The sequence below is a fragment of the Cyprinodon tularosa genome, unplaced genomic scaffold (assembly GCF_016077235.1).
Source record: "Cyprinodon tularosa strain WSP-4 unplaced genomic scaffold, ASM1607723v1 ctg1381, whole genome shotgun sequence".
Classification (NCBI taxonomy): domain Eukaryota; kingdom Metazoa; phylum Chordata; class Actinopteri; order Cyprinodontiformes; family Cyprinodontidae; genus Cyprinodon; species Cyprinodon tularosa.
In genome coordinates this window covers 12,442-28,626 of record NW_024038202.1, presented here as the reverse complement: position 1 = coordinate 28,626, position 16,185 = coordinate 12,442, and the positions used below count along the sequence as shown (strand labels likewise).

The 16,185-nt window shown below is 38.6% G+C and overlaps 1 protein-coding gene across 2 annotated transcripts; it reads left to right on the top strand.

Annotated features, from left to right (window-relative positions):
* Positions 1 to 1,047: 1,047 nt before the first annotated feature.
* On the top strand, positions 1,048 to 14,739 carry pld3 (phospholipase D family, member 3). Of its 2 annotated transcripts, none has more exons than XM_038278117.1 (12): positions 1,048 to 1,242; positions 3,407 to 3,467; positions 3,889 to 3,936; positions 4,012 to 4,169; positions 8,000 to 8,180; positions 8,353 to 8,467; positions 10,404 to 10,531; positions 10,931 to 11,128; positions 11,221 to 11,360; positions 13,833 to 13,998; positions 14,081 to 14,180; positions 14,378 to 14,739. In XM_038278117.1, exons 2-12 carry the CDS (start codon positions 3,441 to 3,443, stop codon positions 14,560 to 14,562), a joined length of 1,446 nt encoding a protein of 481 aa, XP_038134045.1. In that variant the 5' UTR covers positions 1,048 to 1,242; positions 3,407 to 3,440; the 3' UTR covers positions 14,563 to 14,739. The 2 variants fall into 2 exon arrangements, with proteins under 2 accessions (XP_038134045.1, XP_038134046.1); XM_038278118.1 differs by lacking the exon at positions 1,048 to 1,242 and adding an exon at positions 3,030 to 3,166.
* Positions 14,740 to 16,185: the final 1,446 nt, after the last annotated feature.

The following is a 16,185-nucleotide window of genomic DNA, read 5'->3' as shown; positions in this document are numbered from 1 at the left end:
TTGATTGTTGGCATCTTGGTCTTTTGGCCCAGATTCAAATCCTTTCACCACAAACGAGGGTCTAAATCCACTGAACAGATAACTGTTTTGTGATACTAATGTAAACTAAGAAGTGTAAAGGTTTCTACGTCTTTACCCTTTTGATGTTGGGTGGATTAAATATATTTTAAAGCTTTTTATGATTTTTTTTTTTTTTTTACTCCCTCTCACTCTTTCTAGATCCGTTTCTGAGAAGAATAACGACAAATAAATTTTTAAATGTCCAGTTTCAACTTGCTACGTTGTATTTTTGGTTGGGTGAATATTTTATAAATACCAGCTCTCATTTTTCCGAAAGTACCGTTTAATCTTTCAACGTTTCCGCGAACTGTAGTTTCACAAGAAGCGCAACAATGTTCAAGTCCCGTGAAACAGCGACCTCGTGTGGTGAAAGTAATACTGTGCACGCCTGAGGTCGTGTTACGTCACCCTGGCGGACAAGTTCCTCTCCTGGGTGAGGATAGATATTAATGTTAGTTTTAGTATAATAGAAATAAAGGGTATAATTAAACAAACAAAAAAAATAGTTATGGAAAGGTGAAAAGTAAGGAAGGTGGTTCTATAAAAGAGAATTGGACAAATGAAAGGAACAGAAAGGAACAGATGAGATAATTATTTCAGGACACACAGGATTGAATAGGTCATTATTTTTGATAGGGAAACATCAGACAGGGAAATGTGACTGTGGGGAAGATGAGACAGTGGAACATGTTATTTTGAGTTGTAGGAATTATTTTTATCAGAGAAACAAGTTAGTTAGAAGACTTAGTAATATGAAAATTAAACTTGATATAGTTGATTTGCTGCAAAAGGAATCAGGGAGCAGAGGATATCAGGTTATATTTGAGTTTTTAAAACAGATTAAATTGTATACGGTAACAGGATATAGTTTTTTTGTTTTGTTTTGTTTTTGGCAAGTGGTCCACACTCCTTACCAGCTGGTAGCGGTAATGCTCACCTAACGTTTTTGCCATCCACCATAAAAAAAAATCAAGAAGAAGAAGAAGTTCTTCGCCTGGTCATGTGACCTCCTACCCGGGTCTATGATAAAGCTATCTCCAAAATACTAGCACTTTAGCGCTAAATTTCAGTGTTTTGAATGTGATATGAGTCAGTCAGGCATTGAACTGTTGTTATGTTTAAGGTTTATACCGAAACGCAGTTCTAGCAGGGATTTTAACTGACCTGGGTGAACGATTACAGGTCAGTTGGTGTTTTTCTAGTGTGTTTAACTTTCCATTGTTTTGATCCGTCAGCAACTTTCAGTCTTCTCTCCTCACAGCGACACTTACCTCCTCAGTGAAATCCGTTCTTTCTTTTTATGCCGCAAATCTTTTCCTGATTTAATTTTTTGTTTGTTTGTTTGTTTGTTTGTTTTTTGCTATATAGCTTATCAACAGGTGCTTTTGGGGTTTTTCAGTGTCCTTTTTCCCTCTTGACTCATTGTAAACAAAACATTAGTGGTAGTGTGAAGAAACAAGACAAGTTTGGGATTCTTTTGAAAAGATGGAAAAAATGAATGAAAGGAAAAAAAAAATGATTAAATTGTCCAGAGATCTGTTCCAAACGAAATTTCTTTTTGTTTACACTGGTGTAAACAAAATGACAAATAAAATCTAAGTCTAAAAGTTCAAGGATCACAAAGTCCAGACTTATAAAAATCCTGTATGAATGAAGAAAATGATTAATTCATTAACTTTAAGAAATAAAACAAAATTTCAGTCCTTTTAGAGTCAATACAGACCTTAACATGGTCCTGCACATCCCCCACTGGTTGCTGTGCACTGCCAGCCCGTCGCATAAGACATTGGAACCTACTGTAAAACTCAAGACATGGAAATGTAAAACTATGGCTCTTGAGCTAGCTAACTCACCAGCTAATATCAGTTTGATATATCTTCCCTCTTACTCTGGACAGGTTGGAATACCATTATCCTTTTTTGATCTAAATTGATGAAATTTAGTTAATCAACAGCAAAGAAAAAAGGAAAATAAAAGTATAGAGCTATAGACAGAATTAACATAAGATTTTAAACAAATCAAAAAGTAAAACAAAGATTTTACTGCAGAATAAAACTAATTCAAACCTCAGATTATAAAACAATGTGTAGCTACAACCCTAGCATACTTAGTTTAAAGAAAAAAAAAGCTTAAGATAAACAAAAAAAAACAGAAACCTTTTTTTAAGAAAAGATGTAAAATCTGTTGGGGAAAAAAACAGAATTATCACAATGATGATGTTTACTTGAAAACTAGGACCATGTTTGGTGTAGTTTTTTTTCTTATATATTTAGCAGAGTTCATATTTTTTTGTTATTATAAAATTCAAATCAGATAATGAATAGTTGTTAATGGTAATATGTTTCTTAATATTATAAGATTTTATCTTAGTAGGAGTAAATTATTTCCTGTTAAAAGGGAGTTTTCCTCTCCACTGTCGCTACAAGCATGCTTAGTGTGAGGGATTGCCTTGGAGTCAATGAGTCGATGCAATCAACTGGTTTTCCTTAGATAGAAAACTTTGAATCAATTTGACTGTATGATCTGGTGAACTGGGAAGTGCCTTGAGATGACATGTGTTGTGGTTTGGCGCTATAGAAATAAACTGAATTTAATTGAATAAAGTGTTTCAGGTTTAAACAGAAGCAGTTGGACCATTTAATGTTTTAGTATAAGTAGCATAACACTAATACTTTAGATGGAGGTTATAAAGTTATGTGGAGCCCATTATGTACCCTGTCTACTTGAGGTAAATCCAGACACATTCATTCATTTTTTGTTTTTCCGGCTTATTGAGCCGACTGAGCTGCGTGCTGTGTTCATGTGCCAGTAGAAGAGATCGGTCACATGCTTCTCTCTCTCGTGACTCTGCCCTCTCAGGGATTTCACAGCATTACCAGACCTGATTGCTGCTGTCAGCATCCAAACTTCCCCTCCTCTCTCATCATGGGTTGATTTCAGCTGAAAGTTTTTTTTTTTCCCACCCATTTAGTGAACTGATGATTAGTGTTGAGTTTGATCCTGAGCAGCACGCAGAGCTGCGTGTCTTTGTTCTAAAGTTGAGCCGTGCAGCTGATGGTCTTTAGGTTTAAACGGCTGGAAGCTTCTCTTTGTCCTGTTGTTAGAGGTTAGTGTTTGAACAAGAGACATGACTCCATCTGAAGGCGCTGTTCTATTAGCGGCCAGCTGAAGCCTTAAAAACTATAAATACTGAACGGTATCTTCTGTTAGTCCAGAAAAACAGTTTCTTCACCTTGTTTCTTTTTCTAATCTGGTTGTCATCACTTGAGTTTCACATCTTCAGCCTGATCGCCTGATGTTGTTCAGATGGAAAACTGCGATTTATTTTCTCCATGTTTGCTTTTATAGTCGCAGAGGAACATCTCACTCCGTCTGTCAACATGAAGACCGACATCCCCTATAACCAGGTCAGTGAGCCATTTTTTCCCCCCTTTTTAAAATATTGTTTTTCATATAGAATTAATCCTGATGACTGTTTATGATTAATGCCTTGATCTGTGTAAATAAGCGATTAAATAACTTTAACATACTAATAATTTTGTGTATTAATACAGCAAATGAAGCAATTTTTTTCTTGTTTCTTTCTGTTTTCATTTCGTGTTAAAATACTTTTATTGGGTCACTGTTTTACAGCGAGCCAAAGCAGGAAGTAAAGTGACAATTGAAAGGGATTATTGGAAGTTTCACTCACATGTTTACTTCTCTAAAAAAAACCTGCAGAGCCGACTGTATATATTAAAAAAAAAAAATCAGTTGCAGATTTTATTTTCAGCAGCCATAATCTGTTTGATATGAAGAGTTGAGCACTAACTGTGTGAATGTTTGCAGTTGGATGCAGAGGGAAACAAGCAGGGGTCGTCCCAGAGAGCCCAGCTGGTACGTTTCAACTCATCTTAAGTCTGTTGTTTCCACTCAGGACTAAATGAATAAATCCAGCCGTTTCTCCGTTAGTGCTACAGGTGTTTGGTCGCCCTGGCCTCAGTGGCCTGTGTGCTTCTCGCTGCTGTAGCCATCTATAACTTCCTGACCGCACCAGCCTCCTCCTACCATCCTGCCCTCGTCTCCTCTGGCCTCCAGAAAAAGATGGAGTCCTGTTCAGATCCCTGCAAGTAAGCAAGCCTCTGCTTATTCCTGGTTTACACACCGCACACTTCGTCCCATTTATAGATTTACATTGCAAGAGATCTGAATCATGCATGGGAAATATAAGAATACATGAGTCAGACCTTTTTTGATGCATACGTTGTTAAACAGATTCGATTATTCAGCTCTGCTGCAAACCTTTTATAGAGTCTAGGGCAGAGATCTGTAAGCTTTTATAACCAAAGAGCCTTTTCTCCCCCGAGTCCGACTGGGTAAAAGTCATTTAGAGCCACAAAATATTAAATGACTATTTAATAAAATACCATCTATTATTTTTATTAAATATCTGTCGTAGTGAATCTGGTGCATCTTAAACAATCAAAAGTTAATTGGTATTTCACCTTTTAAAATGATGATAAAACAAATGATTTCCAAGCTAATTAATAGAAAAATGACTCTAAAAACATCTTTTTATGTAAGTCTGATGTGCAGATTCAGTTCAAATATTCTTTATAAAAACCACTAAAGCTCCTAAGCCTGGTATTTTTTAATAAAGTATATTAGTTAGCTCTTTATATCATTTATAGCCTAAAGAGCAGCTCTGGAGCCACAGGTTGCAGATCCCCAGTCTGGGGAATAAGAGAACTGCCAGCTAGATCAAGGTCAGCATGAAGAGGATTTATTTAAACAATATGAAGTTTTCATAATTGGGAAAAAAAAAAACAGAAGCAGATCTCATCAGGGTCTCCAAGGCCAAAACGATGCACATTCTGGCTAAAAATGCAAATCACTCTTATGGGATTAGATAAAATAACAGTACCTGAGCTCCCTGTCTAGCCACAAAACAGGAGAAAACAAAGTTGAAGAAAATGAGAGAGAACCTCTACAAAGCTTCCAATCCACCAAACAACTTTAAAGAATCTAGCATAGTAAAGCAGAGCTATTCATCCACAGAATAAAGCAGAGCTGTTAGCTAAAAGCTTTCTCTCCAAATGGCTAAAGGGAAGTATGTGGTATTGGATGACTGAGGCTTTAATGCAGTCCACTGATGAGGTGATGGAGTTCAGCTGTGCACCAGGAGCTTAAGATCTGCAAAACAAACAGGAAAAAAAAAAACTCTCCTATGAAGAGTCCTCGCTACTTGTGACGCAATTGCTCTGTGTTTACGGAGGTAATCATGGTGGTTGAGCACCATCCATGTATGGTGATCCCAACCTCAGCCTCATTAACAACACAATCTTTTAAAGAAGGTTGAAAATAAATGACTGCTTTCCGCATTATCGTCCGCCATAGTTGTTTTTCTTCCCGCCTCTGCGTAGCAAGACACAGAATTGTGGCCTTTATTGAGTTTTAGTGGTTGGATGAATGCGACCTGGCCGTTCAGACACAGGTCACACTCGAAACGATCAGATTCGTATCGGATTCAGGAGCACATAGTCAAATGGTCTGATTCGCATTGGAAAAATGACAGGGTTTCCACAGGTCATTAAAATCATTAAAAGTCATTAAATCATTATGTTTTGAATGAACAATTCATTAAGTGTGATTATTGTGGTATTTAAAATGCTTTAATTAAAAATGAAAAAACGTTTATGTAAATAATTTCGTCAGTTATATTACACAAGATATAACATTTTCTGCGTGTTTGCAAGGAATTGGTTCCGGTTGATCATAAAGCCGTATGTTCTGAAAGAAGCTTGAGGCAGAAAAAAAGCTAAAGAATGTTAAAATGCAAATTTCAACAAAAGTGGCTGGAAAACGAGGAATTCTGCATCATAGATGCAGCCTGTCAATGCAGCCTGTCAATGGTAAAGATGACCAAGGATTTTGCCGTGTTTTTATATATATATATATATATATATATAGACATATAGACAGTCATGGGTACTTGTTTATGGCATTAAAACATTTTTATTTAAGAGCATTAAAAGAGCATTAACAAGCATTACATTAGAATTCCTCATTCCTGTATAAACCCTGCATGAGATTTTTTTCAAATAATAAATTAAAATTGGAGGGCAGAAGGTTAACTAAAGAAGATTTTATACAGAATTTAAACCAGGTGATGCTAAAATGATGCTGCTGTAGGAGTCATGGATAGAGAACATTGATGAGCAATAAAGATTCTTTTATCTTGAATTTAAGATGTTTATACGTATATTTTTGACAATTTTGGCATAATTACTGCTCTGAGTGGGTGGCTCTTTCAGTTTATGGTATTTTAGAGTCTCTGTACTCCAGTTAACGAATAATCAGTTATTAATTTAGTTGATTATTATATTATTAGTTGATTAAACATAATTGTTTGAGCCCTAGTTCTGATAAATGTTATCTCAGGTGAACCGAAAGCAAATGCACACCACACTATTCAGATTATTATTTAAAGGTTTTAAAAACATGTTATCCTGCGATGGGCTCGCGACCCCAGCAGGAATAAATGTGACAGAAAATGGATGAATGGATGGAAAAACATGTTATCATTTACTTTCTGGTTCAAAATGGAAGGCATCATATATTCCTGCTTCTGTCTATACAGCATATATTTTTTGTGATGTCTTAGTCTGTAATGTAAATGTATGATGGATATTAAAAGTCTATAAACTATTGTTAAAAACTCAGGTGATGATGCAGCAGAAAAAAATCATTTAATGGAGCTTTAATATAGTGGAAAACAGCTGAAAAATATCTGTTGGAGGGAAGAAAGCAAAGAGATAAATGTTCTTTCTTTCTTTGCTTTGTGAAAAGATCTAACATGGATGAAAGTTTATCTGAGGAACCAGGAATAAACGTAAGCTAACAAAGTGCAGGAAATAATAGAGTTGTTCTAAACACATATTAGCAGTGATATAAAACCTTAAAGTTTCTGTTAGTAATCTATAAAAGGAAAATTATAATTTTTTTTAGTATCACACTCAGTCCATTCAAATGTGAATTAATCAGAAGAAATTGAAGTTTAGAACTAAAGCTGAAAACCTGTGGAGTCCATAAAGAGGAGATTTGTTCTCTAACTGATGGATCTGGAAAAAAAAATCTAGGGTAGAGTGGCTAAAAATCCTCAAAGTCATTTATTTTTACGCAGATCAACTCTGACTAGATGCTAAAACAGAGTCTGCACAGTCTGGTTATTAGGGCGTTTTCATTTTTGAATTTATTTCAGAATTAAGGTGACATTAAAGGTGGAAACACTTTTGCTTCGTGCTATTTTATTATTTAACGGATTGTAAGGCAACAAAGTCAAATACTTTATTACCACTATATATACTTTACTGCAGTAATTATTTATTAGACAACATTTTACTTCTATTCCATACAGTTTTCTTTTTTACAATTATCTCTACTTTTTACTCCTTACATTTTTAAGAAATTATGGGCTGCTGGTATTGAAAAAAATAAAAATAAAATAAAAACCATCAAAATAATTTGTTTCATCCAGACAATTCATTTCTTTGTGGTCGGACTCTGCGCTGCTTCAACTTGTTGTTCATCACAAACCAAAATAAATATTTTTTCAAGACAATGCAAAGTGAAATTTGACACTGATACAATTAGTTATAAACCTAAGAAACTTAAGTATAAGGAAGGTATCATCCAGGATTAAAGAAAAATGTTCCTTTAATAGGTTAGCGCTGTATCCAGTATGAGGTTTACAGCATCTGTCCTTAACATTTTTTCCTGCATTACTTTTATATTTCAAGCGGTTTTAAAAATGAAACTTTTATGCTTTTACTTGAGTAAGTAGCTTAAGTTGATACTTTTACAGAAGTGTTTTAAACAGTAGGATTTATATTTCTACTTGAGTAATAAACATCATTTTTTTCAGTTCAGTAAATTGTCTGCTTCCCTTCTTCCCCGTCAGGATTGTTCTGGTGGAGAGCATCCCTGAGGGGCTGGAGTTTAACTCCTCCTCCACCAACCCCTCCATCTTCCAGGCGTGGATCAGTCTGATGAGCGAGGCGCGCAGCAGCGTGGACATCGCCTCCTTCTATTGGACGCTTACTAACAAGGACACCAGCACTCAGGACCCCACAGCCTCTCAGGTGAGCACAGACGGCTCAGATTTCAGCCTCTCTGGGCGCCTCTGCTCACTGTTTTTTTTATTTTAAGTACGGTCTGTTTGTTTTGGTTGTAACTGCCATGTTCGGCTGCCCTGCTTTTCTTAGCTCCCCTCTTTGGCATCATGCAGCGTAATAAACGATGCTGTTTGCACAGGGGGAGGAGGTTTTGAAGAGACTGGCTGTACTCTCAGGGAATCTTCACGTCCGAATTGCTGTCGACTCGCAGGAAGGGAAACCGCAGGCTGATCTCACACAGCTTGAGAATTCAGGTGGCTGTTTCTGTTTTGCTTTCACTTTGACTGATTATTATAAGTTTTTATAGCCAACTTTTTAAGCTTTTTCCATTTTAAAGATTTATTCTGTTTATTAATTTATTCTATGAAGTCAGAGGAGGGGAAAGTGGCATTGAACATGCAGACATGTTTGAAATGTAAGGAAATAGGAACAAGAAAATAATAATGAGTAATTGAATGAGCTGAATTGAATTTTGCTGCACAAAAATCTGTCTTTTATGTGTATGATATTTTCATCATTTAGTATTTCCAGAGAGCTGTTTCCTGTCTGATGGGGCATTTAAGAGAATTATGGAGACGGAGTGGCTTGTTAAAATTACTGTTGCACCGAAGTCATTTTTTGGCCCCGATACTGATACTCGATACCTGGCTGTGCAGTATTGGCAGATACCAATACCATAACGATACCATCTGTTTGAAATTGATGTGTTTGTGTGTATATATAAAGAACTGCATACTACTTGAATGTAAAATAATTGCCATCATGGCTTTGTCAAGCTGTTGCCTACCTTTGTGAAGCAGGAAAAAGATTAATGCAAAGTGAATCCAGTAGAACTTTTTATTGCCTACCAGGAATGGGTGACAATAGTTATAGAATACACTTTGGCTCTCAAAATGGTAAGCCGGGCACACGCTGTCCGATATTTTCAATCGTTGCATGTAGCTACAGCTCAAGCTGTACAACAAAACTGCAGGGTTTAAAAGTTCACAGCTCACAATGTTTGTTCTCACGCTGTGCTGCCAGACGCTCAGTGTGAGAACAAATTCACTGAGCGTGCATAAAATATGCGATGCACGATGAAGCTGAAAACTCAGCCCGATCTAAAACATTTTCACAGGACTGGAGAATTGGTAACCTGACTCCGCCAGATGGATTTGCTCCGCATATCCATCTGGAAACCTTCCGTAGAAGTAATTTTAGGAAGGGGCGAAAATACTGGTTAGCTGATTGGTCTATGTTGGTGATAGACGGGCCAAATAAACCAGTCAGATCAACAAAGCATATGACGTAACAGAGCGACGACGAAGAGGAGCCAATTGATAGATCAAACTCTTGCCGAAACCAGTCGGGAGAAGAGCAAAAACATCTTTTCCTCTGAGAAAAGCCTCCAGAGCAGTGATTTGCTCTTCTTTCAGTGAAGAAATACTCTGTAATTCCGATAAAACTTGCTCGATAGCCACGCTAACGCTAGTTTCATCGGCTGAATCCGCCATGTTCTTTAGACTGAACTGTCGCGCTTCTCGTTGCGTCACACCTCAACCCGCCTCAAAGCCAACGCTGATTGGACGTTCGTTTGGTGAACGGCTCCAAATTTTCTTCAACGGAGAGTCTCCAGACTGATTAGCAAGTGAAATCTTGAAAGCTCGCCACATCAGGGTTGTCTCAAGAGGCTAGATAATTGGCCCGAAAAGGGCAAAAAATAGTACAGTATATGCCCGGCTTTAATCTGTTTGGACAGATTTATGCTTTCCCTCCTCGGTTTAGGAAGTTATTCATATTAAGGCTGCAGGTCCTTCTGAGCAAGTAGGCATTTGTTTCAGTGGAGCTGAGCAGAGGACGGATCTAAACCAGGAACATTTTCCCAAAACCCATTATTTAGATTTAAACGATAGGAGCACAACTGCAAGACCTGAAACTTTCAGTTTCTTGGGTGTGTGGTGGTCACTCCCCCCAGACCATCACAGGGTCTGCTTCCACACACAACAGTTAACCAACAGTCATGTTCCCCCTGTGGGAAGAAGCTGGGCTGCACAGAGAGAACCCACCTATGCAAGGGAAAACAGACAGCTTCATCCAGGAAGAAACCAGGATTTAATAAATGGATCCTATGCTGCTCTGACATAAAATGTGTTTTTAAAGCTGAGATCTTCAGTCTGGTTTTCTTCCTGAAGCTCTGATGTTTTTTTTCAGGAGCCGACATCAGAAAAGTTGACATGAGGAATCTCACCTCAGGGGTTCTTCACACCAAGTTCTGGGTCGTCGACAAGAAGCACATTTACATCGGCAGCGCCAACATGGACTGGAGGTCGCTGACGCAGGTCTGTGTGAAACGGCTGGAAGCTGGTTCAGATCAGCAGAGGAAGAGAACGAGAAACTCAAAGGAGATCTGTTACATTTCTAGTCAAAGGTTGTTTAGAGTCAAAATCAATCGCATGGTCCTCAGCTTTTTGACCTCTACCAGCATCTGTAGGAGAAAATTCACTGATTCTAACTAGTTTAACCAAAACACAGGCAATAATTGAAATCTTACATTTAGCTTTCTATTTTTTTCTTGATTCCAGAAATATATAAAACACCCCCAAAGCTTTGCAGAAAGATTTTAACTGTGACATTTTATAAATGGGCTAATTCTGAACAGTTTATTTTAATGTGGAAACAAAGAAGGAGGAATAGAAACCCGACTTAGAGCCTGAAAACGTTTGGTTGTTGTTTTCCAGGTTAAGGAGCTGGGAGCCGTGGTCTATAACTGCAGCTGCCTGGCTGCAGATCTGGAGAAGATCTTTGAAGCTTATTGGTTCGTAGGGGGGAGCCAGTCCATCCCGTCACCGTGGCCTTCCAACTTCAACACTCTGTACAACAAGGACACGCCCCTTCAGCTCCCGCTGAACAGCACGCCATCCAGCGTTTATCTCTCTGTGAGAATCCGTAATGAAACGATATCCTATAACTCCTGCTTAAATTATCTGCGCTGTTCCCAGTTTTGCTGACTTTCCTGATTTCTGTTCAGAGTTCGCCTCCTTCCTTCTGCGCTACTGGCAGAACTCCAGATCTTCAGTCCATCCTCAGTGTGATGGAGGACGCTGAGAGTTTCATCTACATCGCCGTCATGAACTACCTGCCCACTACAGAGTTTACTCATCCTAAAAGGTAAAGCAGTGGGGATCCTAGCCACGCTACCTGCAGCTGCTTGGGGATTAGTTTATCCGAGACGAAAACTCATTTCTGACTGGATTAAAGGAATAGTACACCCAAAACATGATTAGCCTTCATTTTCTACTCACCCCCATGCTGAACAACACTCTGGAGTACTTTTTTGATATCTCAAATGCATCTGGAGATCTGGGAGGCTTCTTGCTGTCTGCTGACATTCAAATAATGGAGGTCTATGGTGCCCGAGGCAGAAAGGTCCATAAAAGTCCACAAAAAACGTGTCAATATTCCTCCATACTGCTCGTCCAATGTATTCCAAGTGTCCTGAGTGGGTAGCATCCAGAATTTACTCGAAACGAAGTCATTTAGAATGTTTTTAGAGCATAAACAGTAGTGTATAGGATTTCCTGAAAGCGCGCACGTGCGCGATCACGAGCCTACGGAAGCCGGCAGACCAAACCAGCGCATTCAGCTCGGCAAAGAACTCATGCTCTTCCTCAACACTGAAGTCCTCAGACATTTTTCTTTCGTTGTTTCTTTCTTTGCACAGGTAAACAGCACATTTCTTCTTCTACGCTTGCATTATTGGCAGAGCAGACGCTGAATGCGCACTTTCATCTGGCTTGGTCTGCCGGCTTCCGTAGCGTCGTGATCGCGCACATGAGGAAAAACACATCCAATATGAAGAAATGAGTATTAATCTTAAATGTATTCAATTACTGACTTACTATGTACAAGGATCAGTAAAGTCAGGGTTCCCGTGGGTCCTTAAAAAGTCTTAAAAGGCATTGAATTCTTCAAAATAAATCTAAGGCCTTAATTGGTATTAAAATGTCTTAAATACGTCTTTCGTAGGTCTTACTTTTTAAAACATCATAAATAGGATCATTTTTATTACGATTTATTTTTGTAATCTAAATAAAACGTTAAAATTGACAATTATTATTTTTTTTTATTTAAAAAAAAAAAACAACTCGCCGTTATTGGTTCCGTCCCGATAGCGGAACCAATAAAAGCGTTGATGCGGCCGGGACATTTGGGAGATGCGCCATTTACTTTTTGTCTGGAGAATATGAGCAAGTGTAAATGTAACCAAAACTGGCTATCCAGCCAAGAGTTTTCTCCATGGCTAAAACCAGGGAACATACTGTACATGAGGCACAGTAGATTTTGTGCAAAAAGTCATTCCAGCTCGGAACGATGGGAATTAAGGCAGTGGAGTCGCACATGCGAAGCGCGAAACACAAAGTGTCAAAATCGAGTTACCGAATCGAATACAGCCGGTATTTCTCAGTTTTGTTCCACCCTTGTCTCTGCAACGCCTCCACTTATCACCAAATCAAACATACTAAAAAAAACATACAAAGAAAAATGGCTGCAAAAAAGACTTAGCACTGGTTATGTTGTGGCTTTAAAACTGATTTATTTTGTTCCCTGCTAAAACAAAGTTTGTGAATTCAGTTAAATAATTATTAAAATATATCTGTCATTTGTTCGTTTTTAGCTTTCTTCCTGTATGGGAAGCTTTTCAAAATTTGAAACATTAATGCAGTGGTTTATGTTAAAATAAACCTTTGGGTTAAGTTGTCGCAAGCAGGTTTTTCTTGTGTTTCTTGTGAATTTGGTCTTAAAGTTTTATTTCAAGTGGCATTAAAAAGTCTTAAAAAGACTTGAATTTAACTTTCCTTATGCTGTAGGAACCCTGAAAGTATTATTTAATTGAATTCAGTTAAATACCATAAATTAGATCTTTAAATGGATTTTACCAATTTAACCTAATATTACTCGAATGCTTTTATAGATTTGAGCCTGTCTAGACTAGACCTACAGTTCACCTACACCTGAAGGCTAAAGGACTCTTGTTTGAGGACGACAACATCCATAGTCTTGCAAAGGAAGAAAGATTGTTTGAGACAGGGGTTAAGGAAGCCATTTTTGGTATCCTGGAAAAACCGTCTCTCAACAGAGGAGGTGGTCTTAGACATAACCTTTCACCTACTTTGCTGAAACCACTCTGACCAGGAAATTAATGACCCATCAGAACACCCTAATGACCATTAACCCCCCAGGTGACCTCCATGGCCAATCCAGTGGGAGGGATCAGAGCACAGGCGTAACTTTCTGAAGCACTGCTGTGGACAGTCTCCATGAATATATTTATTTATAGTTTCTTGTGTGATTTTATTGTGCGGTGGTAGAGAAACTATGCGCTGAAGTATTTTTAACAAATGTTTCTAGAAAAGTTCAGGTCCAGCATCCTAGACTGACCTTTTTCCAGCTTGACCATGACCTGGATGACTGATAAGCTTCACAGATATGTAATGAATATAAACTAATGCAGTCCAGTTTGTTTTTAATACGCATTGATGCTGAATGTCATATAATTATCCCAAATGGCCAAATCTATGTGTATGACTTAAGTGTGGATAAAGGGGAGCAGTCTGATCTGAGGAGTTTGGCTCTATGCAGGTACTGGGCAGACATCGACACCCAGCTGAGGCGTTCAGCGTACGAGAAAAAGGTTCGAGTGCGTCTGCTGATCAGCTGCTGGCAGCACTCTCCTCCCGTCATGCTTCCCTTCCTGAAGTCTCTGGCTTCGGTTCACGATTCTAAAAACAAACTGGACATCCAGGTGGTGAGTGGTTCGCCCTGCGATCATTTTCTCTGTGATGTATCCGCTCTCTCACAAAGTCAGCACATCCTGTTTGTTTCATCAGAGGCTGTTTGTGGTTCCTGCTGACCCAAGGCAGAAAAAGATTCCCTTTGCAAGAGTGAACCACAACAAGTACATGGTGACCGACAAAGTAGCTTACATAGGTAAGGGTTATTGGTTTTTTTACTTTCTGTGTGAAATGCTTCATTTTTCTGTGAGATAAACTTTATTGGACCTCTAATTAATTTCAGCTTCTACAACAGGGCAGCTTTACATGCATTAAGTCTGATTGATAGTTGAATCCTTTCCTGTGTAATAAAAGTATCTCTCCCAAACATACTGTGTGTATTTCTGTCCTCAGGGACGTCTAACTGGTCGGGGGACTATTTTCTGAGCACGGCTGGTTCGGCGCTGGTCGTAAACCAGACGGATTCCCAGTCAGCGGGCCCAACCGTCCAGTCCCAGCTGAAGGACATCTTTGAACGGGACTGGCACTCGGCCTACAGCTCACCTGTCACACACAATGCAAACCTTGAACTCTGTTAGTTTCTACAGCCAGCATCACACTTTCATATCAGCACTCCTTTGCACATGTACAGTGTTCAGATTGTCGACACCTGTTGAAGAACAACTGCTCTAACAGGGGATTCTGAATCTGATGCGGTGAAAGTAGTTTTTGAAAGTGCTTTTAACACCAAATAGGGAATAAGTGTGAAGGGAAAGAAAAATTACACAAGTTTCTGAAAGTTTTTTTTTATATACATTCAAATCTGAAAAGTGTGGAGAGCCTGTGTATTTAAGCCCTATGACTCAGGAACCTTGTTTATGAGCTTATATATCTCAGCTCAGCTTAGAACTTCTAAGAACACCTCCAACTCTGCTGGATTAGGTGGTGAACATCTGCCAACATCAGGTTTCTCAAATGTTTTTAAGTCTGGACTTTGAGCGGCCCATTCTGGCGCATGAATACACTTTGACCTTATCTTTAAAGTTGCTGTCCTGCTGAAAGTGGAGCTACACTCCAGCCTTTACTGTTCACAGCGATCTATAGTTAATTTTACAGACAGATGATGAGATGAATAAAGCGCTGAGAGATGTTGATCCCTTAAAATAACCTTTTAGCTCCTAAACCTTCTTTAAATTCATAGGGAAACAGCTGGAAACTTGCCTGCATAAGATAACAAAAAAAAAACATAGATTTTAAGACTTTTTTTTAAAATAGGAATTTTCTAAATTTTGGGACAATATAGTCTGATAAAGAGTACATTTATATACATGTTTAAGCCAGAATGATTTGACATTCAAATATGACTTCCCTACGACTTTAAAGGTCTTCACCACCTTCTTACTAAACCAATCTGCTTCACCCCTCTCTGACCTCTGAGCTTTATTTACACTCAGATTAGAGTGTTCAGCTTCAGTGCCGAACACTTGTTTCTCCTAGGGAATAATACACCTTTAAAACAGGGTTCAGCCTCTGTTTCAGTAACTAGAAACTTTGCAGTTTGTAAAGTTCTGCTGTGGTGAATGTAGTTCTTGGCCTGAAGTTCCTGCAGCAGCAGGTGCTTCAGCCATGGAGCAAGATCAGCTGGTTCTGCTGCATTTCTATATTCAGCCTCAGAGGGAGTTTTTACTTCCCAGGTCAACTCAGGGATTAAAGTCAGAGCTTTTTCCTTAATTTTAGTTTTAGCTAAATAAAATTAGTCCTATTCATGCTATTTTTATACCTTGTACTGAGCTTTTTAAGCTCACTCTGGAGAATTGCATTGTTTTTCTCTTTTAATTTTTGCAGAGCATTCAGCAGGAAAATACTATAAAGATGATTCAGTCCTGCAAGGCTCATGTCCTGCAACCCAGAGATGAATCAAAAATATTAGCAGCAGAACACTGAACACTGTAGAAATCACTGCCTGCTAAGGAGGCACCTCAGCCTTGATTTCATGGATTATGCAGAAGAGTTGTTTAAAAGTTGCAGGACACCGGCGGCCCAGGCCTGCAGTTTAATGGGATGTCCAAGTCCAGACCTGCAGAGCTGCTATACTACATTTATTCCCCTCAAATGGTGGGATGGGATACCAGAACTCCGCAGAGCTAAATGACGGAATTCAGCTGTTTAATGTTGGAGAAGGGATTCATCCAAAGGTTGCAGGATTGTTGCTCACAGGATAG

What these genes read in the sequence shown, in the direction of transcription:
- pld3 (XM_038278117.1), top strand. Translation starts at nt 3,441, where the DNA reads ATGAAGACCGACATCCCCTATAACCAG. An exon ending in AGGACCCCACAGCCTCTCAG is followed by an intron (nt 8,181 to 8,352) that starts GTGAGCACAGAC and finishes CTGTTTGCACAG; the next exon opens with GGGGAGGAGGTTTTGAAGAG. An exon ending in ACAAACTGGACATCCAGGTG is followed by an intron (nt 13,999 to 14,080) that starts GTGAGTGGTTCG and finishes TTGTTTCATCAG; the next exon opens with AGGCTGTTTGTGGTTCCTGC.